Source organism: Lytechinus pictus, chromosome 5, assembly GCF_037042905.1.
Source record: "Lytechinus pictus isolate F3 Inbred chromosome 5, Lp3.0, whole genome shotgun sequence".
Taxonomy (NCBI): domain Eukaryota; kingdom Metazoa; phylum Echinodermata; class Echinoidea; order Temnopleuroida; family Toxopneustidae; genus Lytechinus; species Lytechinus pictus.
This window is the reverse complement of record NC_087249.1, coordinates 19981836-20006417: the sequence shown is the minus strand read 5'-3', so window position 1 is coordinate 20006417 and position 24582 is coordinate 19981836. Positions and strand designations below refer to the sequence as shown.

At 35.7% G+C, this 24582-nt stretch overlaps 1 protein-coding gene across 1 annotated transcript; it reads left to right on the top strand.

The window, feature by feature from the left end:
- Positions 1–9749: 9749 nt before the first annotated feature.
- Positions 9750–23905, top strand: LOC129261681 (stAR-related lipid transfer protein 5-like). Its single transcript, XM_064099442.1, has 4 exons — positions 9750–9805; positions 10581–10728; positions 15897–16111; positions 20271–23905. The coding sequence occupies exons 1-4, from the start codon at positions 9750–9752 to the stop codon at positions 20428–20430; spliced, it is 579 nt and encodes a 192-aa protein (XP_063955512.1). The 3' UTR covers positions 20431–23905.
- The last annotated feature ends 677 nt before the right edge of the window (positions 23906–24582 follow it).

Below are 24582 nucleotides of genomic sequence, written 5' to 3'. Positions count from 1 at the left end.
TTTAATACAATTGGGGATAGTTACCAAAATGCCATATATTAAGAAGGCCATTATCAGGGAATCGTGGGCCATGGCCGTGGAAACGCGATGCGCTTAGAGCGTTTTTAGAGTGATGAAAATCCAAACATTCGAAAAGGAGCAGTTTTGGTAGAAAAAATGTCTCGTGTGTGTACAATCGCGATACAGTTGAGTGTCATGATGCTTACCCACAAACGGGTGATGTTTATCACCAATTAAGGATGGAATGAATTCTATGGCAAACATGCTATATGCAACGTAATATATTCCACTTACATTACAAAGGAATTATTTGATCTCAATGATCGACAATGTTCCAAAATGATGTGAAGAATGTCTTACGCCTGGAAAGCGAATTACCTAGCTCCATTATTACTGCAATTTTTGACACGGGTTTTCTAATTCTTTTCATTATTCTTGGAATTTGTTATGATCTACACTCGCCGACATTGTACTTTGCTGGGATAGCAAATTACTTAGCTCCATTATTGCTGGAATTTTATGGAAGTGTTTTTATATTTCTTTTCAATATAATCCAAACCCCGCACAAGATGACGAACACATGCCTTTAAGTATGAGCAGTGTACTTTTAAAGCAAAACGCCATTCAGCAGACATGGCTCGGCTAATCAGATACACGTCACATGATTTCGAACCGGCGTGTGAGGCGAGGACAGATCACACTTTCCCGTGCATGACATCATCGCAGAATTAATCAGACAGCTCTATGCTAACTAATTAATCCTATTGGCGCATAATACAACAGCATCCGATGCAGGCAGCCAGACGGACAGCGGGGATTAATGAAGCCGTATTATGTTCGAAGGGCTAGTTTGCAATAATTTGAGTGAAGTACTCGTAAAACGGATCAAATGCGAGATGGCAAATATATTCATATCTCAAAGAATAGTCCGGGACGGACTAGTCGTAAATAGTGAGACAATGGGACTATTGACGCGGTTGACATTGAAATCAGGATTCCATGACATTGGCTCCGGCGACAATTGCTCCGATGGAAAATCTGCATGTTAAGCCATAAAACCTAACTTCCATGACTAAATAAACCCGAATTCTTATCTTTGCATTATTCTGAACAAAAACTATTACAATCCTAACTTTAGCCCTATGTCCTCTGATATATTAAGACAGTAGCAAAAGTCGCAGGAGCAAATGTCGTGTCGAAATGGGAGATGTTTTCGGGATATTGACTCGTCACGTTCTCTTTCCAAAACATGTAGATGTCTTATCGTCAATAATACTTATGAACAATCAATTATGTTTTATATAACATATAACCATGATAATTTGATATATTCTGTTGATGTCAGAAGATTGGAAGAAAGTTTATGATCACGTGCTTCGAGTATTGCAGCATGGAATGTGTCGTAGTAATACTCGAGGTTTTTCCTTTGTTAACATGCAGGAAAGTTTTGTAAACCAATCCGTATTGCTATCTTACAGTAATATTTCTCTGCATCAACAATAGTATTACTGTATTGGAAACGTTTCTGTATTTTCTACTCGGAAGTTTGATATCGTTTTTATTTCTAAAAATGTAATCCGTTTTGAGGAACTGACATGCTTGACAATTTAAAATTTTGCGAAATTCGTTTGAATGACCAGAAGCCTGTGTACTTTTAGAACTAACTTAATTCATATACCTTAATATTGTTGAACTAGTATCATTGATAATAATTATATAACGTTTTCAGTGACGCAATGAGGCAAAAACATTTCTTTTTTCTAGGGAGACTAATATTTAGATTTAGTCCTTTATATTTAAATTTTGTGAGAGAACGACACAATTAGCAATTAAAAACAAAGGATAAAAACGGAGGTTTTCAGGGAATAATTTGTTATTTCATTAATTTGACATATAAAGTTATATCAAGCATAATTATATTACACAAGTAATAAGTAAAAATCAAATTCCTCTGAGAATGTTACGGGTCTCTAGCCTCTAGCTCCCACCATAATCACGATGATAGTTTCATATTGTGAATATTATGATGGATACATTTGTTAAGCATACATACATGATCAGGTAATCCTTCAAAACGTGCCTGGTCGGATCATGAATTTGGCAAGCTTTCGTTTCTCTTCTCGAGTTCTCGGAAAACAATGATCGTGCAAAAATATGAGATTGGAAAACCATGAAAAGTGTGCGAATTTAAACATTAAAGTTAATCAAATATGCTATCAAATTCCGTGCTTTTCTGTGAAAAGATTTTGCTTCCTCGACAAGCTGTTATAAACTTAATGAGAAGTTATCATAATTGATTTAGATACTGAGGTTGATAATCTAGGAGGGAAAGTGAAATCCCAATTTCTTCGAAATAAATTGTTTGTATTACGTTTATTTTAATCCATACGGGCTCATAATATCCTGGGAATTTTCATAACATCTGTCTGTCCTCAGATTTCCACAGATTGAAGGGGTGACCTGTCTAAGTAAAAAGATTTCCCCCGTCTTGCCTGCTTACATGTGGAAGCCGTCTGTCAGCTCTTTTTTGTCTGTTAATCTTGAGATTGCTTTTTTTAATTTGACAATTATCTCAGTCTACTCTAACATTGTTAGTTACATTCTTATGTAGTGTTTATACTGAATAGACTTGTATCCGAATCAGTTTAAACATAAAAGAGAAATTGGGAATGATGATTACGATGTCTCACAATAGTTCGACGTACATGACGTATGAAATATGTAACCAAAATCAACCTCCGCTTCTTAATGAGCCTTCATTGTTTTACCCACTCTGCCGATTTACCATTTCAATACAGGTATTGGTTGCATTGACTTTTCCATTTCTTTCGATTTCTTTGACCACAATATTCCGATTCGAAATTAATTTAATTTACTGCCATACTTTGTATAAGTGAGTTCAAATAATTGTTTATAATCCTCTAAATGACTCCTTACATTTCATATCATGCTGAAGTGCCTCAAGGCACACAGGTAGGCCCAATATTAGTTCTGGATATGTTCAATGATGCATGCCAAAATAATTTTTTACCATCTTTTAAATATATCGATATATTTTTTACCTCAAAAATATGTCGGCACTTGTTATTCCTTTATAAACATATTATATCCGTGTTGCAACGTCAGCTATATCATGCATAGTCAATTGGTCCTCTGACAATCATATGAACTTAAAACTAAGAAGAAAGAAAAGTTGCTTTTGCCACAAATCCACCTTTACTTTAAATATGTATTGGAAACGGGTTTCAGAAATATACAGAAACTGTTAGATTAATTGTTTTTTAAACAATGAAATTGAAATGCAATAAGCACATTCCAATATTCTGGGCAGATGCAATTGATTTTTCAAATTTGCATTGCATGCATTATTTTTTATATGTTACATGTATTATTATTAAAACGACCTGTAACATAATGTACTTCATTGTAAGCATGCCGATTTAAGACTTTCAGATTGGTGCTACCAAACACGTATTAAAAATACACAGAAAAAAAAATAGCACATTGTTTAAGCCTGTCACTCTAACAACAAGTTGTTTAAACTTTTTTGTAAAAGTTTAAACAATAGTTGCTAGAATGATGGGCTTAAACAACGTACTTAAAATTTTAAACAACGTTTTTACAGTGTTCGTAATACATCATTACGTGGATCATGGTGGATTGAATCGAGTTGATTTCGCGTGGAGTGCTATCGTAAGGTCACGTAAACTGGGTTACCTAGAAAGCCAACAGTCTTCCTATCTCTGCATTCATCGAAATTCGTATATCTTTTTTTATTCTTTTTTTTCCGTTTATACATTCACATTGTGTACCAAGTCTTTTTTTAAGCTTAGGATCCGCATACGACCCAACTTTAGACATTCAGTACATGAAGAGATATAGATAAGGGTCAGATGGATATGCAGATAGAAATATATATTCACATGAAGACAGAAACTGACTAGATGGATCAATTTTAGATTGAAAGATATAAGGATAAGTGTATAGATATCTACAGAGATGCCTGAGAAAACAAACAAAAACCTACATTAGCTGTAACGAAGTTGAAACAAAAGCAGTGGCATTTTTCATCATGGGTATTTTCCATATACTTATCATATAGGCCCGTTATATAGTATGAATTAATAGAGATACATCATTAGGAATACATATTTAATAGATATATGGGAAGATAAAAGGAAATGGACGGACTGGAGAGAAAAACAGGGGGCAGAGAATGGGATGGTATTTTCGTATAAAAGATCTTCGCAATCCTTTCTCCTTTTCATCTCTGTTCATCAAAACAAATCAAAGGCCTATTCGTATATAACCTCGCATGCTCATTATCCTGCAGTGAATTCTGCATGGGCCTACATGGCATTTCTAACAAAAAATCTGGCGAGGCTTCTTGATGAATCCGATGACTCAGCCACAGGCTTAATCAAGTATGAAATCCCTTCAATGCTTCGGAACATACAGTTGGTGATAAACACTGCCTGCTGCTCGCTTTTTAAGCGCAAGTATGGGGTTTACCGCCAACCTATAGGCCTATTGGCGACCATGAGGCCACAATTAATGAATGTTGAAAGTAATTGGCAAACCCAAATAATCGATAACATTTCCAAGATCTTGTTTAAAACCAACTTGTTATGAACACCAAATGTTAAAAATATGAATAGTATGCTCAACCTAATCAATAAAAAGATCAGATTTTTCTTTTTTTTTTTTTAACGAACAAAATACACGCAAAATTTTACTTATTTTTCAACTTTTCAAAAAATATGAGAGCCTATGATGATAAAGTAATAACCAAAAGGCATTTACATTGTGCCGCCTATTGAGAAACAATTAAGCGTTTACACCCGCATAGCAATTAAGTTGATATCCTGGATATGGGCGCAATGTATTGTCATAATATTATATCCGGCTTTTTTTTTCTTCAGATTATTCTTAGTGATTCCTGTCTTATTGAACAATCTTTAGAAGGTGATTGATTGTTGATTTTTTTTTATTCAAGTCCATTAATATTTGCTCAAATGATCGCCCATTGGTTTTGTTGTCAATACTTCAGTTTTAGCTCTGTCTTGTGAACTGATCCTCTGGAACAAGCATGTACAGAGTTGCTCCTGCGCTCAACTCCTATTAAGATCAATGAGTTATTAATGAGCGCGCATATAGGGTGATTTCGGGTCCGGTGTTGGCCTTGGTGTTTGTGTTGTATTTGGATTGTTTCCCCTAGCTCCAAAACCTTTTCAGAGTTTGTAAAACTGATCCAGATCACATTATGGACATCTCAACAACTAGTGAGTGACTTTTCTGGACCATCATAATTTTATGTTGGTGTTATAATCGTGTAAAAATTGACCTAACACCAACACCAAAAGGTCAACACTGAACTTGAAATCACCCATAGTGCTGGTAAATTCTGCAATATGCAGGCTAAAAAACGACATCTGGAAATACAGATGTGAAATCATGAACCATTCTTGATAAATCCTAAATTAATTTAATTGTTTAAGGTCAAGTCCACCCCAGAAAAATATTGATTTGAATAAATAAAGATAAATCAAACTAGCAAAACGCTTTAAAATTTTGCTTATTTTTCACAAAACAGTGATACGCACAACTCAAATGAGAAAGTTGATGATGTCCCTCACTCACAATTTCTTTTGTTTTTCATTGTTTGAATTATACAATATTTCATTTTTTATAGATTTGACGATAAGGACCAACTTGACTGAATCATATAGTATTAAACGTCCTTTCACTTGACAATGAGGAGAAAAATAAATTATTCCCTATTTCAAAATACAAAAGAAATAGTGAGTGGATGACGTCATCAGTCTCCTCATTTGAAATTAAGCAAAGCTTTATAATGTCATAACTTTCTTATTTTATATCCGATTTTGATGAAATTTTCAATGTTAAGATTGTTGGATTTTTGTCTTTTTATTCAAATCAACATTTTGTTTGGGTGGACTTGTCCTTTAATCAATTTCAGAGAAGAATAAATTCCCAATGCAATGTTCAGGGCTTTCATCTAGAGTATAGACGTCCCCTTCCGAAATAATATCTTAATTCACTCACAACCAACAAAAATACAACTATATACTCGAAGAAAGGAACAGGTTCCTTGGTTCAACTTAGCACTTTCAGCAATGGCACACCAGAGACATCTTTCATGGGTGCAAAGTTGCACCTAAAATGAAGGTGCTTCAAGACCGGGAAGGTTCAAAGTTGCACCGTCCATTTAAAATTGCTCCCTGTGTCGCATCAGGTTGAACCTTTTAAAGCTGCAAAGTTGAACCTCCCACCTCCTCTCAGAATGTTGATAGTAGTCCACATGTTCAAGCAATTCTGGAATTAAGACCTTAACATCATTTTCGGTGGGGTGGACATGACATTTACGAAAAAGGAGAACACTGAAAAGTGTATCAAGACAGGAGTCAGTCTATAAAAGTGCAGCAGCATTAGTTCGCGCTGGTTAGACCTCGTTCGGGTTCTTACAATGTCTCTCTTAAATTACCAAAAAATATACGCTCATGCCCCCATAGTTATGCAAAAAGGAACGCCCACGCACGCGCACCTACACACACATCCTCACAACCCCCATCTCTCTCTCTCTCCACAGACACACCCCCCCCCCCACACACACACACACAAGTTTATACATTTAAAGCAGTGCACCGTGGAACCGTGAAAACCAGAAACCAACTACAGTTCATGATGTGTTTTACTTCTAAACAAGGACCCGTCAGCTTTAACAAGTCTAATAATAATTAAAATTCACCATAGCCACGTATCAAAACAAAAAACTGATGACAGTTGTAAAGTACATCTAATTCTTCTTGTTATGTTTCAAGTTCATGTGCATTTGTTTTTTGTGCTTGGATTGCGGTGGCGCCGCGACGGAGGCGCCATTCTTCCATTTGCATGATGTAACAGCAACAAACTTTTATTTCTTCTGTCCTTTTCTCTATGTTTTTCTTTGTCTCTGCGGGAAAGACTGAGCATGTTAATTTATACATGCCTTGACTTTTGCAATTACATTAACTTGTGGCTAGGGCAAGGTTAGTCATTTGTAAAGTAAAAGATCACAATTACAAGCAAAGCCCCAAAAGGTGTTTGCTTGAGTAGCAAAGTTATGAGATAAAACGCTCTTCTCAACCACTTGATCAGGGTATGTAAATGTTGGAAAAATAAAAGTATTTGCTAATTTCCGGTAAAGATGAAGGATTGGCTTGCAAGGGGCACGCTCCACTGAATAAAAAATGTAAATCCTGTCTTTCCGTTTGATATAAAACGTTGCGTGTGTGGGTGGGTGTGATTGCTTTTGAATGTTTATAGTCAATAATCATCACGTCTATTTCAGTGGATAATTATTCTAAATTAATAGACAGAAGATTCGTGAGAGAGTGGTTAGATTATTTTGCCTCTAAATTTTGAAATCGTGTTTCCACTCCTGGCTACAATTCACATGATTCAAGTAATTATGCTGACATTTTTAAACGAAATTCCATCTTATGTTAAGCCCGTATTTTTAGTTTCTGTATTAAGTATTGCAGTTGCATGAAAATTGTGATAAATTGAAATAATTACCATTGCCATGATATAATTAAGAAACCTTTTCATCGACAGAATAGAATATTTTAATTAGTTTGATATAAACAATTATGAAAAAAAATTATCTATTATTTTCTTGCTTTACACAGTTTGTCTTTGCATGTTTTATTTTCTGTTTCGTTTGTTGAATATTTGTTTTATTATATGCCCTGTCCAGAATATTGATGTTTGATTCATGTTTGTATTTTTTGTATTCGTTTGAGTCCATTTATCATTTTGTGACAGACTTTCTCAAAAAGAAAAAAAATAATGAAAAGAAATATCAAATTTTATTGTATTTCACCTGATATCCTACCAAACAAAAAATTATATTCCCTTTTTGTAAACAATGTTTGATAGATTTTCTGTAGATTGAAATAGTAAATTTAGACAATTTCACCACAGCCATAGGCTGAATTTGTGAATTTTTTTACAAAGTAAAATATGAAATATATACAATATCAATAATCATATAAAAGTAACATGTGAAATTAATAAAATCATTGTTTATTATGTTGAAAAAAAAAAGAATAATTGTATATATGGGATAACGGTTATCTTTGATATTTGTAACCACAATATGATTCTATGGGAATAAAATAAGAAGAAAATGTATGTGCTTCCATGAGTAAAATAAAAGAACAGAAATTATTAACATAGGGTATTTATGTAAAAAAAATGAAAATAATAGAAAACTGTGCCGGAATGAGGAAAAAGCAAATTTACCCGACTTACAAATGTTTATCCCAATGTAATAAAAATCAAATTTGTAGGCAAGGTTAACTAATCCCACGATCAACGTGATCCGTCGAATGTCAAGGGTACACTTTTTAATTTTCTCGTCTGGGAGTATCTATCACGATACTGCACTAATCCCGATTAACGTATGCTTTCAAATCCTAGATTATTTCTATCGTACCTACATAATCATCCGCGGATTACTATTCCAGAACATTCTCAAAATGTCACGAAAGTGTATGTTTCGAAAAGGATGTTTCGTTTGATGACCATTATCATTTTAGATAATGAAAAAATGGCTCGCAGTGATCATGGTGATTGTTAATGTTTCTGTTAAATTTGTTTTTATCATTGAAACTGGATTATTCGCTTCTGAGCCGGCTCCATCCAAATTCTAGGAATGAGAAAATGGAGTTCACATTTAAGACATTGTGTTCTAAGAGCAAATCGGAGGCGAACAAGGAATTTAAAATGAATACCTAGAATTGTAGATTTTCTCCCTTCCCTGCGTTTTTTTTCTAATTACACCATTCTTTCTAAATTGTTTTCAATTTTTTTAATTTTTAATCTGAAAAATGGCAAATTTTCGACACACAAACATAAAATGGTGACGTCCTAGAATCCCGAACTGCGTGTAGTACAGTATTATTGGCATGAGAAAGCCAATGTCCGAGGCTTACGAATTTCAGTGTTTCTGGAGCAAATATTCAGGTGGTAAAATTTCCACGGTATAAGATTCGAATTGTTGTATAATATAGGTTATTATCTTTCCATCGGTGTATAATCCATCAGTTTAACTTTTCCTCACCGATGAGATCTCAAAAGTGGTAACATTTTCTTTAAATCATGAAACAAATAAGATATGACTGCTTGGCCGCAACCATAATCAGAGTTGGCATTGTCATGCATATCCAACACTTTGTTTTGGTGTTGATCAGGTATGCATTAAGCCTTCTGTCAACCATTTTCGTTGCTATGGTAGGTAACTAGCGAAAATTAATTTGTCAAATTGATATTGTTGAAATGGAAACATTGCTTTAAACGAACACAATTTCTTTGTCCCCTGTTCTTTTCCTGAATATGTTTTCTCGTGAATCAAAGATAGGGATCTATGAAAGCTCTATAAAATGCATCTTTCATATATAAACTAGATTTTTGATTACATAATTATAATGAAATAGAATGATTGACAATTTGTTTTCGTTTCTCTCATTAAACCATAGCATGGTGAAGGCCACCAACAATTTAATATGCCAATAAGCTTAGGCCGAGTTTGTAGTCTTTATTTAACCAAAGTTGGTGACTTAGTACTGTGTTCGAATAATGAGTTTTAATAGAAATGTAAGCATTACACCGTGAGGTAATCTGTGTTGACAAATTTTATAGCAAGAACAGTAATCTATATTACGGTATCATTGTAGGACACTTACATGGCTAAAGGGGTTCTGGAAAGCCGAACGCACAACTTTATTATCCAGATGAACTTGTACAAATCTATGCGATGTGTACACATGAACGGCACCACTGCCTCGCCATTCGTTTAGCACCACAACTGTCTGAAGACATTTGACAAGTGATGCATGCGATATTATTCTTCAATAAGTAGATCGTTAACCTTCACGCTTGCCTAATCGTACTCTACCATCCATTTTCTTACAAAACGCTGAATTATAACAATTAGGCCCTCGCTACCATCATAATGACAATATACCTTTGAATAGTATAGCCTTGCTTTTCATTAAAGGCGATTCCAAAAGCGTTACCGTTTTATAGTTCATTGGCGATGCTCCTCTCAAGTACAAGGCTAATTTAGTATGATAAATTAGGAATAAACAACATCTGATGTAAGCTTTCTATTGCGAGCGCGTTGGAAAAGAAATTGGCGAGGTGAATAGCCATTTCAGGGATATTTAATTGCTGTTTTACGAGCTTTGTTAATGGAGAATAGACGTGGGAATTAAAGTATCAATTCTGGATTTAGACAACTGAGGAGTTTGGCAAGGCCAGACATTGTTTTGTTTAAACATATGATTCACTTTATGCATAGAGGCGATATTAAGCTTGGGATTCTAAGAATTTTGAAGAAAAAAAATTGTCAGATAAATGAATCCATTAGGCGCAACTGCAAAATATATTTTTCAAAGATGTAAAATTTGTATTAATGCATAAACGATATACCACTGTATTTTTCTGTTGAGAGTCTAGAATGTTTTTCTCGTTTTATTATATTTCTGTTATTTTGTTTTATAACGCCTATTCAGATATAGAGCAGAATGTACGCTAGATGCTACGCCAGAGAAGATCATCCAATATATACTTCCAACAAGTGAACATCAACTACCAAAGGGTCTGAGAGGCATATGGGACAAGAACGTCAAAGCTTCAAAAGTCATCGAACGTATAAATGACGTAATTATGACTATTCTTTATCTTTATTGTTTGTTTTTGTTTGTTGTTTGTTTTTTTAGGAGGGTGATTTTTTTTGCTTTATGTCTATTTATTTATTTTTGTTTACTTTGAAGTAGAGGCAAACCGAAATTTTGGGGTTAAGGGCAGGGGCGGAAAAAATAATGTGTAATAATTTGCGATCAACCTATATGACATTTTTAAAATTGTTATTTTAAAGAGGGGATATTGTAGGGTATATCAAAGCATTTTACAATTAAAACATTAACGATAGTTCTCTTTGAAAAATAAAATCAAACCAATTGTGAATGTGCGGGAAATGTGGAGGGGGGTTTGTGTGTGGGTGTGAGTGTACAGCGAGAGGGTATGCGCAAGGAGCTTGATGTGGGTTCAAGTACATATGTGGTTTCTTTAATATATTAATTGTGCAGTCATCCAGAAAGAACAATGAAGAGAAAATGCCTAGCTACTGAACTCTAAAAGCACAACCGGAAGGGTCGATGTTGGCCAGCTGTGTCTACGGCCAACGACTCCGTGAACCCGACTAGAGATAAAAGTCACTACAGCTAGCACAGATTGCCAAAGGAGTAATAAAAATACCCCCTTGCTTTATTTACCCTTATGACCAGAGTCACCAGACATGACATTTCATGTATGATCTGCAGAAAGCATTCGCCCAATATTTCTGAATTAAATCAAAAAGGATTTTTCATCGAACATCGCCGCGGCTGCTCTTCTCATTTAGGCCAGCGGTAATATATCATTTTCATAAACCAAAATACGTCTTGCGTATGTCATCGATCGCACAAAGCGAGGGTAGTTTGGATGGGGTTATTGCCATTCCTCTCCTATCTCCAGTATCCATCTTCTATTTTTATTTCCTTATTCCTTTTTTTATTCCTCCCTTTCTTTATTTCCTTCCTAATTTCTTTGTTTGTTTTCTTTGTTTCTTTCCTTCTTTCTTTTTTGTTGTTTCTTGCTTTCTTTCCCTCTCTCTTTCTGTCTGTTTTGTTGTTTTCCCCTTTTTTCTTTCGCTTCTTTTCCTCCTGAACGCTACTTTACCTGCTTATCAGTCCTTTATCTTCCACAATTTCTGCCCTTCTCCCCCCCCCCCCAAGAAAAAAAGTTCCGCCTTCATTCAATCTTTAGCCCGATCACGGCCCAGTTTTACAAAGAATATAAAATAATTTCGGTAGATTCAAATGAAATTGACGTTGCGATTAATTTGAATTATGTAGTTAGGACATGGAGGAGGTTTTAGATACCAATATGAATAAGTTTAAATGAACCTGTCGTAACTCTTAATAAGACGGGGCCATGTTTTCTCTTTCTCATCCCATCTGTCACTCCCTCTTCCTCTCCTTCCTTCTCTTTCTCATTAGCTGCCCTTTTCTCCGTCTCATTCGACCAGCTCTGATGTATGGTTTTTAGTTTCATCAATTTTCGTAGATTAGGGATTCGTCGTATAATCTAATTGCGTGCGCAAAGAAGCTCCCGATCTCTCGCATTTGTGCTTGGATTAGCAATCTTCGATGTCGAGATGCTTCCCCAAGTCTTTTTTAAGACACGGATGCCATGGTTTGGCCTTGAGTAGTAGACTAATCTAGTACGCAGACAGTGCAAAGTACGCTCACATTTATGTCAAGATCCCGTACAAACATTTTTCTTTCTCCTTTCAATTTCCCTCCATTTTTCACCTTCTCAAGGATGAGTCAGCCCCACTTCAGCAAACATTCTTCCGTACAGTTCCGGAGAAGGGGTACATTGACAAGTTTTTCAATGTTCGCCACTAATGAGAAAGTTGATAGGAGATACGATTCTAGAATGGGCAATATGAATGAAAATTCCTGTTATGTTTTGTTGTTTGTTCTTTACCAACGTGGCTATTACCTCGAACGTGTTTAGCAAAATATCAGACCAAGTTTTACCTCATAATTCTTGTTTTATCTACATTAGAGTGTCTGTTGTGACATTTATGTTTAAATTAAGTCATAAGCGATAATGGACTGTTTATTTTTTTCTATCATGATACAGTATTTGAATCGTAGCCAATACTTCCAATTAAGACATCAAGCTATCTTAAAGCATGTGACGTATATTCCTTTAACACGTGTAATGCATGTTTTAGGGTCCACATTCCTCTATCATATGTATCGCTGGAAGCTATATGTGATCTAATTGAAGAGCTGAATGGGCAAAGCTGTCATATGTTTGAGGTAGACTTTTAAAGTCATCGCTTAGAAGTTAGCTTAAAAATGCCATTGACCCCACAAGTTTGCGAGATATGCGAGATATCTTCAGTTGAAGAGTCGACTTAAAGCAAATCTAAACCCAAGCAGAGAAGCAATCTTATTGGAAAGAGTAAAATGAGACGAACAATTTAAAACAAGTTTTAACAAAATTGGTTATGAAATAAGCAAGTTATGGACGTTTAAAATGTCTTGTTGTACTTTCTATGGGGATCCTCAAATTGCCAAACGTGCTTCAAAATGGCTGATTTTGTTAACAATTCTCCATTTGTTTTGTACACACATTTTCAGATTTTCCCCTTTATTTTACATATTTCACATTATCTCCTCCTGACCTTGACATATAAATATTTGGTGTGAATTATAATCTCCCATGACATATGTTGTGCTCAGAAGGAGGCAAGATGCATTTTGAAAGATAATGAGGAAAATCTGAAAATTTGTGTACAAAACAATTGGAGAGTTGTCCACAAAATCAGTCATTTTGAAGCACGTTTGCCAATTTGAGGATCCCCATAGAAAGTACAACAAGAATTTTCAAACTTCCATAAATCGCTTATTGTATAACTGATTTTGATAAAAACAAGTTTTAGATTGCTCCTCTCATTTTATTCTTTCTGATAAGATTGTATTTTGGTTTCCTGGAGTTTTATGTTGACATGGCGAGAAATGTTATCTAAGTTCTGTATCACTGTCGACTTGGCGAGATAGTGTATCTCGTCAAGTCGACTTTTAAACAGTTGAATGTCAACATGGTGAGACATAATTATGGTGGCCGTATCTTGCGATGTCAACATAACAAGATAATCCATATTTTATTAATCGAAATGAAATCTGAAAAAGAAATAATCCGAAATTATTTTCTTCCAATTGATCGTTGGTCTGGAAGCCACTGTGCAGCGCCAAATCGAAGTAGCCCTTTCATTTGAGTTGTTGAACCCCAAACAAGGTAGCAACGTATTTTGGTCTGACGTTGCCGGGGCTTGATCTCCGGACCTCCCGGTTGTGAGACGGACGTTCTACTAAATGAGCCAACACACCGGTAATATGTCGGCATGGCGCGATAAAGAAAAATATTGTCATCTTGTTAAGTCGATGTCACTTTAAAGCTCTCGTAGGGTTGGTGTTGATACAATTATGTGTTGCCAATAAAGGACAGGTCCAGAGGGGTTTGCCCTTCCCACTAAACGAATTATAGAAGTGATTACGGATTTGAACTCTTGGACTGCAGTGAAATACGATCTCAATTCTGTTTGCTGTTATTCTTCCAGTCTACACCTACATGTATCTCTCTGTTATATATATCTATCCATCCACCTATCTGGTGATGGCATGCTATCCTTATTTGAAAAGCTCACTTGCAAAAGGGATTAGGTCAATTTTTCATCAAATTTGATTTTGATGTCTTAATGTATAGATTTTTAGTAGCTCTATAAGATGATACAAAAGAAAAGTTGAAATTCCTATTAAAAAGTGAACTAAAATGGCAAAGAAAACTCACTTTTTTTTCAAAAGGGGTTAGGCCCATTTCAGTTTAGTTGCAAAAGGGATTAGGTCCACACAGAATTTTTTTGGAAAAGAATATCTTAAAAAATATGAAGACAGGTAGATTTCTCTTATACCCAATTCTATGTTCTCATGGTAGGGTATCGTGAAAATTCAGTTTCGCATAAGAATATTGCAATATGGGAGAATTGAAGAAATTATTTTCTTGTAGTGGACCTAACCCCTTTTGCAACTAAACTCTTCTAAAGAACTCATTTGTCAAAAGGGGTTAGGTCCATTTTTAATAAATTTTATTGTTTTTGTCTCTAAACCTCTAAATTTTTAGTCACTCTGATGATACCAAAGACAATTTGAAATTCAAATGCAAACGTGAATGAAAGTGGCAAAGAAAAATCATTTTTTTTTAATCAAAAGAGATTGGATTCATTTCAGTTTACTTGCAAAAGGGGTTAGGTCCACAATGATAATTTTTTTAAAATATATAGAAAAAATTGAAGACAGGTAGATTTCTTTTATACCCAATTTTATGTTCACATGATAGGGCAGTACATCATGACAATTTAGTTTCTCATAAAAATATTGCAATAAGTGAGAATAAAAAACATGGTTTTTCTCGGAATGGTCCAAAGTGGACCTAAGCCCTTTTGCAACTAAACTCTTCATTTTTCTAGGTATGTCTGCCTCTTTCAAAATTTACGATTTAATCCCATCCGTTCTGCAACAGTGAGAGGTGCCGTGGCCGAGTGGTCTAAGGCGCCTGACTATACAAGTCCGGGGTTCGATCTCCGGCCGAGGCACCTATGCCCGTGAGCAAGGCATTCAATCGACAATGCTCCTTTATCTTGCATTCAAATAAATGGAAATTCTATAAGCATTCTTGGTAACTAGGTGTGCTTTAAAAAAATAAAAATAACGATATGTGTCCGAATGGAATTGCGTGGTGTGAATTATTATACAGAATTCATTTGTTATACCTTTTCCAATTTTATTAATTATCATGATTTTATTTCTTCCTTTGTCTCCCACCCTCTGTCTCTTTCATTATCTTCAATAATTTCTCTAACGATAACTTCCAATATCTTCTGCCACTTTTCTCTGTCAACGTATTACCTCTCTACCATGATCCTCAATCTCTTACTGTATACCTTTTTATTATCCTTTTTTTTTTCCTTTCCCTTCTCACCTTTTCCCTACCTTTTTATTTTCTTCGCATGCACTATAACTTCTAACACAACTATAATGAATCTTACTTCGTCATCCTTATTTTCTTATTTTCTTTTTTTCCTTATGCTACTTGCTGTTATTTCGTCTATCTTCTTCTTTTCCTTCTACTTTTTTTCTTCATATTCGTATTCTTTCAATCCCTGAAAAATCTCATTCACTCATTTCTGTATCCTGATATCCCATCCCCCATAGCATCTCATCATTGCTCGATCAGCAACGTACAAAGCCGCCATGGGCCTGATCGCATCACGTGACTTCGTGGATCTGATCACGGTCAGGAACTACGAGAATCGTGGAATATTAGCTACCAGTTCCCGGAGTGTCGAAAGGAAAGATATACCGCCAAAGGACGACTGCGTCAGAGGGATCAACTACCACGGGGGCACTTTCTGCGCTCTTATAGAAGGGTACGTCTTAATCGGTTTCTTATACTACTGTAAGTCACAGAATCGAACAGTCTCTAAAATCTACCATTGGTGTGCCATCCGAAATAACGTAATGGCTTTGTTCGGTCTGGAGTGGGTTTCTTTTTTTGTAACTCTAGCATCTCCCCCTTTAATTTGAGAGCACCAACGAGCCGACGACGTATGTTATCGTACAACGTATTACGTCGGCATAATTTTATATACGTCCGAAATTAATACGTCCTAAGTCCATGGCAGAAATTGAATGAACCCCGTCAGGCTCGTCTGAAATTTGGGTTATTTTTACAGTATAATTGAAGTCATACGAGCAGAGACTCCATTGACATGTCACCTGTGTGATTGGTACTTATCTCAGTTTGGGTGCGTTTCCTGTCGGTTTTCCCGCTTAAGAGTGAGGACGATGGAAACAATTTAGAGTAAGTTCCCCCTGCCAACTCTCCAAAAGTTCAAGAAATATTTTCTGCATGCACAAAACATTTTATACTGTGTTTACACAGGACTCGATCGGTTCGAGAATTGAATCCTCAAGCAGTGCCGAACGCTGTAAAGAGGGCAACTGTGATCTCGTTTATACTGAAACAAAAAAGGCGAGTTCGACCCGGCCCGCGGATCACGAACAGGAGTAGAATAAACGTTTACGGATATGCCGTGTTTGACCTAGGTCATGCGGGTTTGACACGGCTTTCTGTTTACACACTAAAAATAGGCGAGTCTAACTCGGATCGCGGGTTGAAACCTACGAGTTTGGCGGATAAAAAAGCCGTGTTCGACACGGCTCGTGGATCAAACTGATCGCGTTTACACAGCATAAAATTGCCGTTTTGAGTACGGCTTGCGTGTCGAACCCCGAGTCGAGTCACTGTGTAAACACGGTATTAGTATTCCATAGAGCACTACTCCCAGAACAGTCGCTAGTGTGGATCATGTCATGAAAAACCAGTGCTCCGAAAAATGCTCTAACCTGTTTTTAGACCATTGCGAACATGAGTATGGTATAGTGTGATGTTCTATTTTAGAGCCACTGCAGCTGGTTATAGACAATCAGCTTCATTCTTCCCATATAATTCACTTTTTCTTCATCGATTGAATATTGAAAGAGAGTTTATTACACTAAAATCCGTTCAAGTAAAAAGAAAGGGTCCCAATATAGGCCCCTGTGGTAATCTACATAAAATAGTTTTGTAAACCATTTTCAATGGTTAAAACAACCCAGTGCGACCCTTCAAGTACCATGAAGTTATCAGGCTTCGATAGGACCATATCATGGGATAAAGTGTCAAACATCTTTTCGATATAAATCTATGTACTATCGAGAAAAGGGGAGCATTTGGATGGATAATGAAATGGAAGGCAGTGGATATAAAGCTTAGGCTTCCTGCTGTGGATTTCTCTCCCAAAAGCGAATATCGACTTAATTAAAAAAAAGTATCTGTCCTTGAGCGGGCTAATAGCACCAAATATGCATTCATGTTCATGTTTGCGCGTTCGTCCCACAAAATCTGATTCACTTTGACTCACGATGTGAGTTTACGCACGGATAGCTATGTCTTCGCGATGACAAATCACGGGATCTGAAGGTTTTGTGCTTAAAGTGCACTGCTTGTTGCGACTAGCCAACATTTCCCTTTACTTATCATCACACATTGATCTAAAGTGTGTACAAGTACTAAGTCGTACCATAGCAATGCAACATCGCAAAGGGCTATTCATGGTTTCTAGCAGTGTGCTGTCTTATTGATCATAACAAAACTTTTGTATGGATTTGAATTCGGTATATTCAAATTTCTTACCGGTCATGCATTAAACCGTTGTGATCAATGTAATCTTGGGAGCAAGTAATTAATTGTAGGCCTTATTATTCCCTTCTTTTTTTTGTGGGGGATGACACCAGAAAGGCACTTGCCTGAAAACAATCAATCGGCAGATATGCTCTGTTCTACTTTCCTCTTTTGCCCACATGCCGTGCGATTGACCTATCCCTGTAAAAACGAAATTAAACAAACTATTTACTTGAGTGTTTAAAGAGAGAACATTGTTCAACTGTGAAGCAATAAATATCACACCTTGAACATTCCTGTATAAATATTTAATATTTTGTTTGAGACTTACACTATGGAGCTCCAGGCTTACACAATACTTTATCAGTTTATACCATGATGTTATGTAAGGGACCAGGTTGTATAAAACGTTTTTACTGTTAGATAAGCAGGACTTCTTTTAGAATCCTTAAGGTTCTACATTAGCTTTTGTACCTTGAAGTCAAGCCCGAACCGAAAGGAGTCCAGTGGCGGAATCGTGATTCAGATGCCCGCTGAGTTTTATTGATTTTAATATACTTTGGTAGTGTTCGGTTCCGTTTGTAAACGCATTTTCAAAGACGTTGAAACGACGAAAAAGAGATCCGGCGAAAATGACTTAAACTCTACCGTGGATTGAGATGAACGGCTTTGAAAACGGTGTGTCCAAACTTTAAAAAGAGCCAATTGAACGCAGCCTGTTTATATTAGAGAGCAAGGCATTTCCTTCGATCTTGAACATGCTTAAGAACGTGCCGACTTCCTTGTTATGACATGTGGTTTAGCGCAAACGGGATGTAGTAGGAGGGTCTGCGAGGGCGATAGGGGAAACTCACAAAAATACAGTGTGAATCATCGAGGTAAAGACTTGTTTTAAGTTTAGCGTGAAGGAACAAGCTGTTAAGCTCCTCCGACCACCCCGAATCGAAAGAAGGAGGAATGTGCTTCGGGCAGGGTCATACGTACCTAATAATATTTGTCCTCGGAGTAAGTTATGATACTCAAGACAAAAATAATAATCCATACTGCAATATGTTGCAAGCACCCTTGATTTATATTTATACATGAACCCAGGCAGAAATACCTCTGCCCTTCTGAAAACAGACCGAAGAGTTTACGACCTATACAGGCCTACATGATATATCGTGTCACTTGAAGTCATACAAATGTACATCGTGTAGACGCGAAAAGAACTAGACGATTGTGTTGGCGAAGCAAAAGTTAATTCCGGAAATATATTTCAGATTTAGGGGGGGAAATCCCATGTGCAGTGGTGGGCTTAAAATGGGAGGGGGGGGGGTGGGGGTACATGTCCTCCCAGCTAAGTGGTCTGTGGAAAGGGAATGTAATGTAATTAATTACATTCAATCACACACACACACGTATGCATGTATATATACACTGTTAAAAAAAACCTGATTTTACAGAAAAAACAGATTTTGCAGAAAGCAATAACAGAATCATTCTGTAAATTCATAAAACAGGAATTTGTGTACAATATAACAGAACAGGTCTGTTTAAAAAGGGGGAAATTGTCTTTTATTTAAGGAAATTTGTAAGGTTCCATACATCAAATACCAATTTCCTGTAACTTTACATGAGTAACGTAAGATTACACAATCTGGTAAGATCACAGGTGTTCTCGAGACTCTGCTGCAGGAACTTCTTTTATTTTAAGGATAAATGTTCTAACAGTGTATATATATATATATATAAGCTGTTATCGCATCGTGACACCCTTATATGTCATATATGATAATAAGGAGATAAAAGGTTATAGAACCGATGCATACCGCGCGCTCTCATGGTCATGACATCATTTTTCAAACAGATTGTATCAAATAACCATCCTTAACTCGGCGAGATTACGTATTTCGCCATGTCGGCATGGTGCGTTATTATTTCGACATCGCGACAAATCGATGGCACTTAAATTTATTGGGACGCGAACCGGTATATTCAGCTTGGTATGGTCGTAGGAATTGGGTTTTATTCAAGTTCTGTCAACAAGAGGGGGCGCTATTAATGAAGCGTAAAGAGCTGGGGGTCTTGAATGTACTGTTGAAAACATTCACCTCTTTTTATCAGTCTTAATATTGGGAAACTTTAGAGGTACCTTAATATTCCTGTGTGGAGAGTGGCAGATGTATATAATTATAGCAGGCTTCTGGATGATCGTAGTTGTCAACGAATCATGATTCAAAACTGATTATAAGATGACTAATATTCAATATTTATTGCATTTTTGTCTCCTACTGATTTTCTACTTCTTTTCGTCCTCCTTCTTTTCTTCTTCTTCTTCTTTTTCTTCTTCTTCTCAATTTTCTTCCTTTATATTTTAATAGGGAGAGCAATAAGAGTCACGTGGTCAACATAGTACAGTCAGATCTTTGTGGGAAGTTGCCCCAGTCGCTTGTCGAGTCTGCTCTACCAAACAATCTCATCGAGTTCTTTGTGGATTTAGATAAAGCACTGAAGAACGAATACTCATCAACAGGCGTTTAAGTTATCTTGCCAGTAAAATTGACTTTGCAGCTTTTTGGTAGTTATTACTATATAATTTTGATGCATTGTTGGAATATAGCATTATTTTTTAATATAATACATTATGTTTATATAAATATTAAAAGCGGAATCATCAGATAAAAATTATGGCACCCGTATTTATTTGATATGACGATCAATATAAAGTTAACAATGTAAATGATCAATAAAAAGTTTAGATTCAAATCATTCCACTTTAAAAACTTGACTGAATGATTCGCTCATAGTAAGGAGTGAATACCATTCACAAAATTGAGAGGGACTTCCACTATATAGCTTTTTTAGTGAATTTTATCCTTTAACAAGTTATTTTTGTGAAACGTTTGTTTTAGTACTTATGATCACTCTAAGTTCACTCCATATTGAGTGATCCTTGGCGTCACTACCAAGGAGAGAGAAAAGGGAGCTGAAATCAACATTTTTGAGAGAGAGCGCATTTCAACTTGGTATTTGTGGGAGAATCGGTCTAGTGGTTCGGACTCTCGTCTATCAAACAAACTGAGGGTCGTGGGTTCGAATCCTCGGGGGTTTTCTTTCAGCAACAAATTTACCCACATTGTGTCGCACTCAACCCAGGTGTGGTGAATGGGTACCTGGCAGGCTTAATTCATTGATTGCACTGAGCGGTGACGAATAAGTTAAAGCTCGAGCTATTCTGGGTAATAATAGTTGCGCTTATAAAGAGCTATATAAATCCAACGATTATGATTTAGAAAAGAACATTAATTTTAATTCAAAGAATGTTCGAATACTGCATACTTTGATTACTGTACAATTATGTGTAATGAATGTGACACAATTGTTATTTCTCTCGCTATGACTTAAGTTTTCTAATTCTTTATTTAAAAAAATCCCAATTTAATCATGCTGATATATATTGGAAAAGAGGCTCATAATAATTCATATGGCTTTGCTAAATTTTACTTCAAGGATTTATTATCGCTGGAGTAATACTAATAATTGTATTTTTTCTTGGAGGTTTCGTAGAAAGAGTTGTACTAAATAAAGATGAATAAGATGTGTGATGGTTTGTACTGATCCTAATGCATTTTAAAAAAAATTATGATGCAAAGCTTGAATAGAAAGAGATGACTAATCTTTGTAAGAAAAAAGGCAAAATTCAGATATTCATGACATCGTGTGTAAAATAGTTTTATTATCTCTTGCTGAGGTCCTAACTGGTACAAATGAAAATGTCAAATAAGCTGTACATTTAAATGACGGGGATAGCTATAAGCACCTAATTCATTTAATTCGTATAATGTCAAGAAAGTTATGTGTAGAAAAATGTGCAAATTTAGGAGGCTGAAAATTTCGATGAGTCTAAATATGATGCAGACTCTATAGTGTTAGCTAACATCGAATTCATAGGTAAAAATAAATAATGCTGCAAATTTATTTTTTTATTATGATCAAAGTTAATTGTTTATTATTCACATAATTGTCGTTGCTTTCTCTGTGAAACATGTGACAATGGTATATGCTTCGTCACTCTCTCCTTTGTAAACAATAAATGTGGAAAGCCCGTTTATACTGAATAAATGTAAATATTTATAGTGGACTCACTCTAAAAATAAATATTGTTGGACGTGAATGAATAGCATAGTTCTAGTAGAAATGAAGTAAACTGTCGGTGAAAATAAATGTACACTAGTTAGTAAGTATATGAGAACTCAAACAAAATCTTAACACCCCCCCCCCCCCTTCCCCGAACAAATATTATTGAACGACAAAATGAGAAAGCATTTTGGCTATCAAGTTAGAATACATTTTAGACAATTGAATTCTATTCAAGCTCAAATAATGTTAGATTGTGTCATTTTTCCCATTGTGGACATAATGTGTATTCGATAAAACAAATTTCATATATATATATATAATATATATATATATATATATATATATATATATATATATATATAATATCAGATATTTAGTGTAGTGGTATATTTCCAATTCCCTAGCTAGTGCCAGCCGTCATAATGAAGGTTTGCGTATATATATTATATATATATATATTATCCGGAAAGTGTCGGCTCCAGGTACTAAAGGTTCTGGGTCCGAAAAGTGACCCCAAATGACGTCATATTTGACCCAGTAGGGACTCTCCTGGGTCACATCTGAGGTCTTGGAGACCCCAAAACTGAGTGCCGTTGTCCGGTCTGCGAATCTGTCTATAAAGGCCACATTACTTGTTTCACTTTGGATGCCCTGATAGACAGGTTTGACTGAATATCAGTTTTCTTTACGGATGAGGTAAACAATACTCGCCTTTTATTTTCCTATCATTTTCCACTCAATATTCTACTTCAGATCAGTTATCATGCGCTTGTTTTCCCTTTAATTTTCATTTGTATGCCATATTGAGACAATTGTCTATTCATTTTCTTGATTTCCGGTATCGTCATTGATTTTTTTTACAGCATTAGTAAACTGTACAACTTGTGGTCATTGATACTCTGTAAATGCGTTGTTTAAAGTTGTAACCATGGTAACGATGTTGTGATTAAGGACTCTCTCCTAGATCCTCTAAAAGCGTACTCAGCCCTAGTTTGCTGTAAGCGGACAATATAATAATATTGCACGATTTTTCTTTCTGAAACTCGTGCAATAGCATACAGCCATCCAGTGCATTTTTATGTGGGTGGGCATTAGCGTGGGTGTGTGTGGTTTAGAGATTGATGCGCGTACTGCTATTAAGAAGGGCATTGACAAGACTTTATTCCATCTATCCGCTCTCGTTGCGGGCTATTACATACACAATCAGAATTTGCACGATAGCTTTCACAGCCTTAACTCTAATGCGTATTTAACTCGTGCGCATGTAAAATTTAAAACGAGTGCAGGATGTAGCCAGAATAGAAGTGAAAGCGCCAAAAGCCGCCCGTCGGTGAATTAATCCTTCGCGACCTTCCATAGTTAGTTTTTGAAGAAACACTATGGAATTTATTGGCCTCTTTCTTTTGCGATCTTAGTCATTTTGTAGGGGTTTTCGACCTTTTCTCAGCTTTGAATTCATGCTGTCGACCACTTTTATAAAACAAATAATGCGCATGTTTATGTTTGTGATGTAATGTACCTATACCCCGGGCCTATACCCTCCATTGCACCCCATCGTCGTTAACCTTAAGGACCTCCGACCACATTTTAGACCATAGTGTCGGTACACTGTATTCAATTGTTGTATCTATATAGCTTTAAAAGCTAGTCGCTATTATTAAAAATACTCTCGTACTGTAAAACTTGTATATTATGCTATTGCTAATTGTCATGTTGAAAGAAAAAAAATATGTAAGACATATGAAATCTTTGTGTATATAATTATGATCCACGAACTATTTGTATCGTAACCTGTTGATTCAAAGTTGCATCATTAGATGTGCTTCATAATGTCTGTTGACAACGATAATAAACGAATATATTGTTGAGTCGCTGACATCCAAGGCTAAGCTTGTATTTTCTTGGTGTGTGTGTTTGTTGCTGTAACCGAATGAATTATATAGTGATTTTATGTGTCTTATTCATTTTTTGTAGATCTACTTCGGGTAAAATGCCTTATTAAAAATGTGATTGTTATTGTCCTTAATCATGCATAAAAAAGCCACGTTATTATACGGGCAACAAGTATAAATCAAACACACACTTATAAGACAAGTCCATTCCAACAAAAAGTTGATTTGAATAAAAACAGAAAAATCCAACAAGCATAACACTGAAAATTTCAACAAAGTCTGATGTAAAAAAGGAAAGTTATGACATTTTAAAATTTTGCTTAATTTCACAAAACAGTTATATGCACGTCCTAGTCGGTATGCAAATGAGGAGACTGATGTTGTCATCCACTCACTATTTCTTTTGTATTGTATTATATAAAATATGAAATATTTTAATTTTCTCCTCATTGTCAAGTGAAACAACGATTAATTCCTCCCTGAACATGTTGAATGAGCATTGTTTAATACTACATAATTCAGTCAAGTTGGTCCTTGTCAAATATGTAAAAAATGAAATGTTATAAAATTCAAACAATACAAAAAAGGAATATTGAGTGAAGGACATCATCGAATATCTCATTTGCATGTCACTGAATTGTGTATATCACTGTTTTGTGAA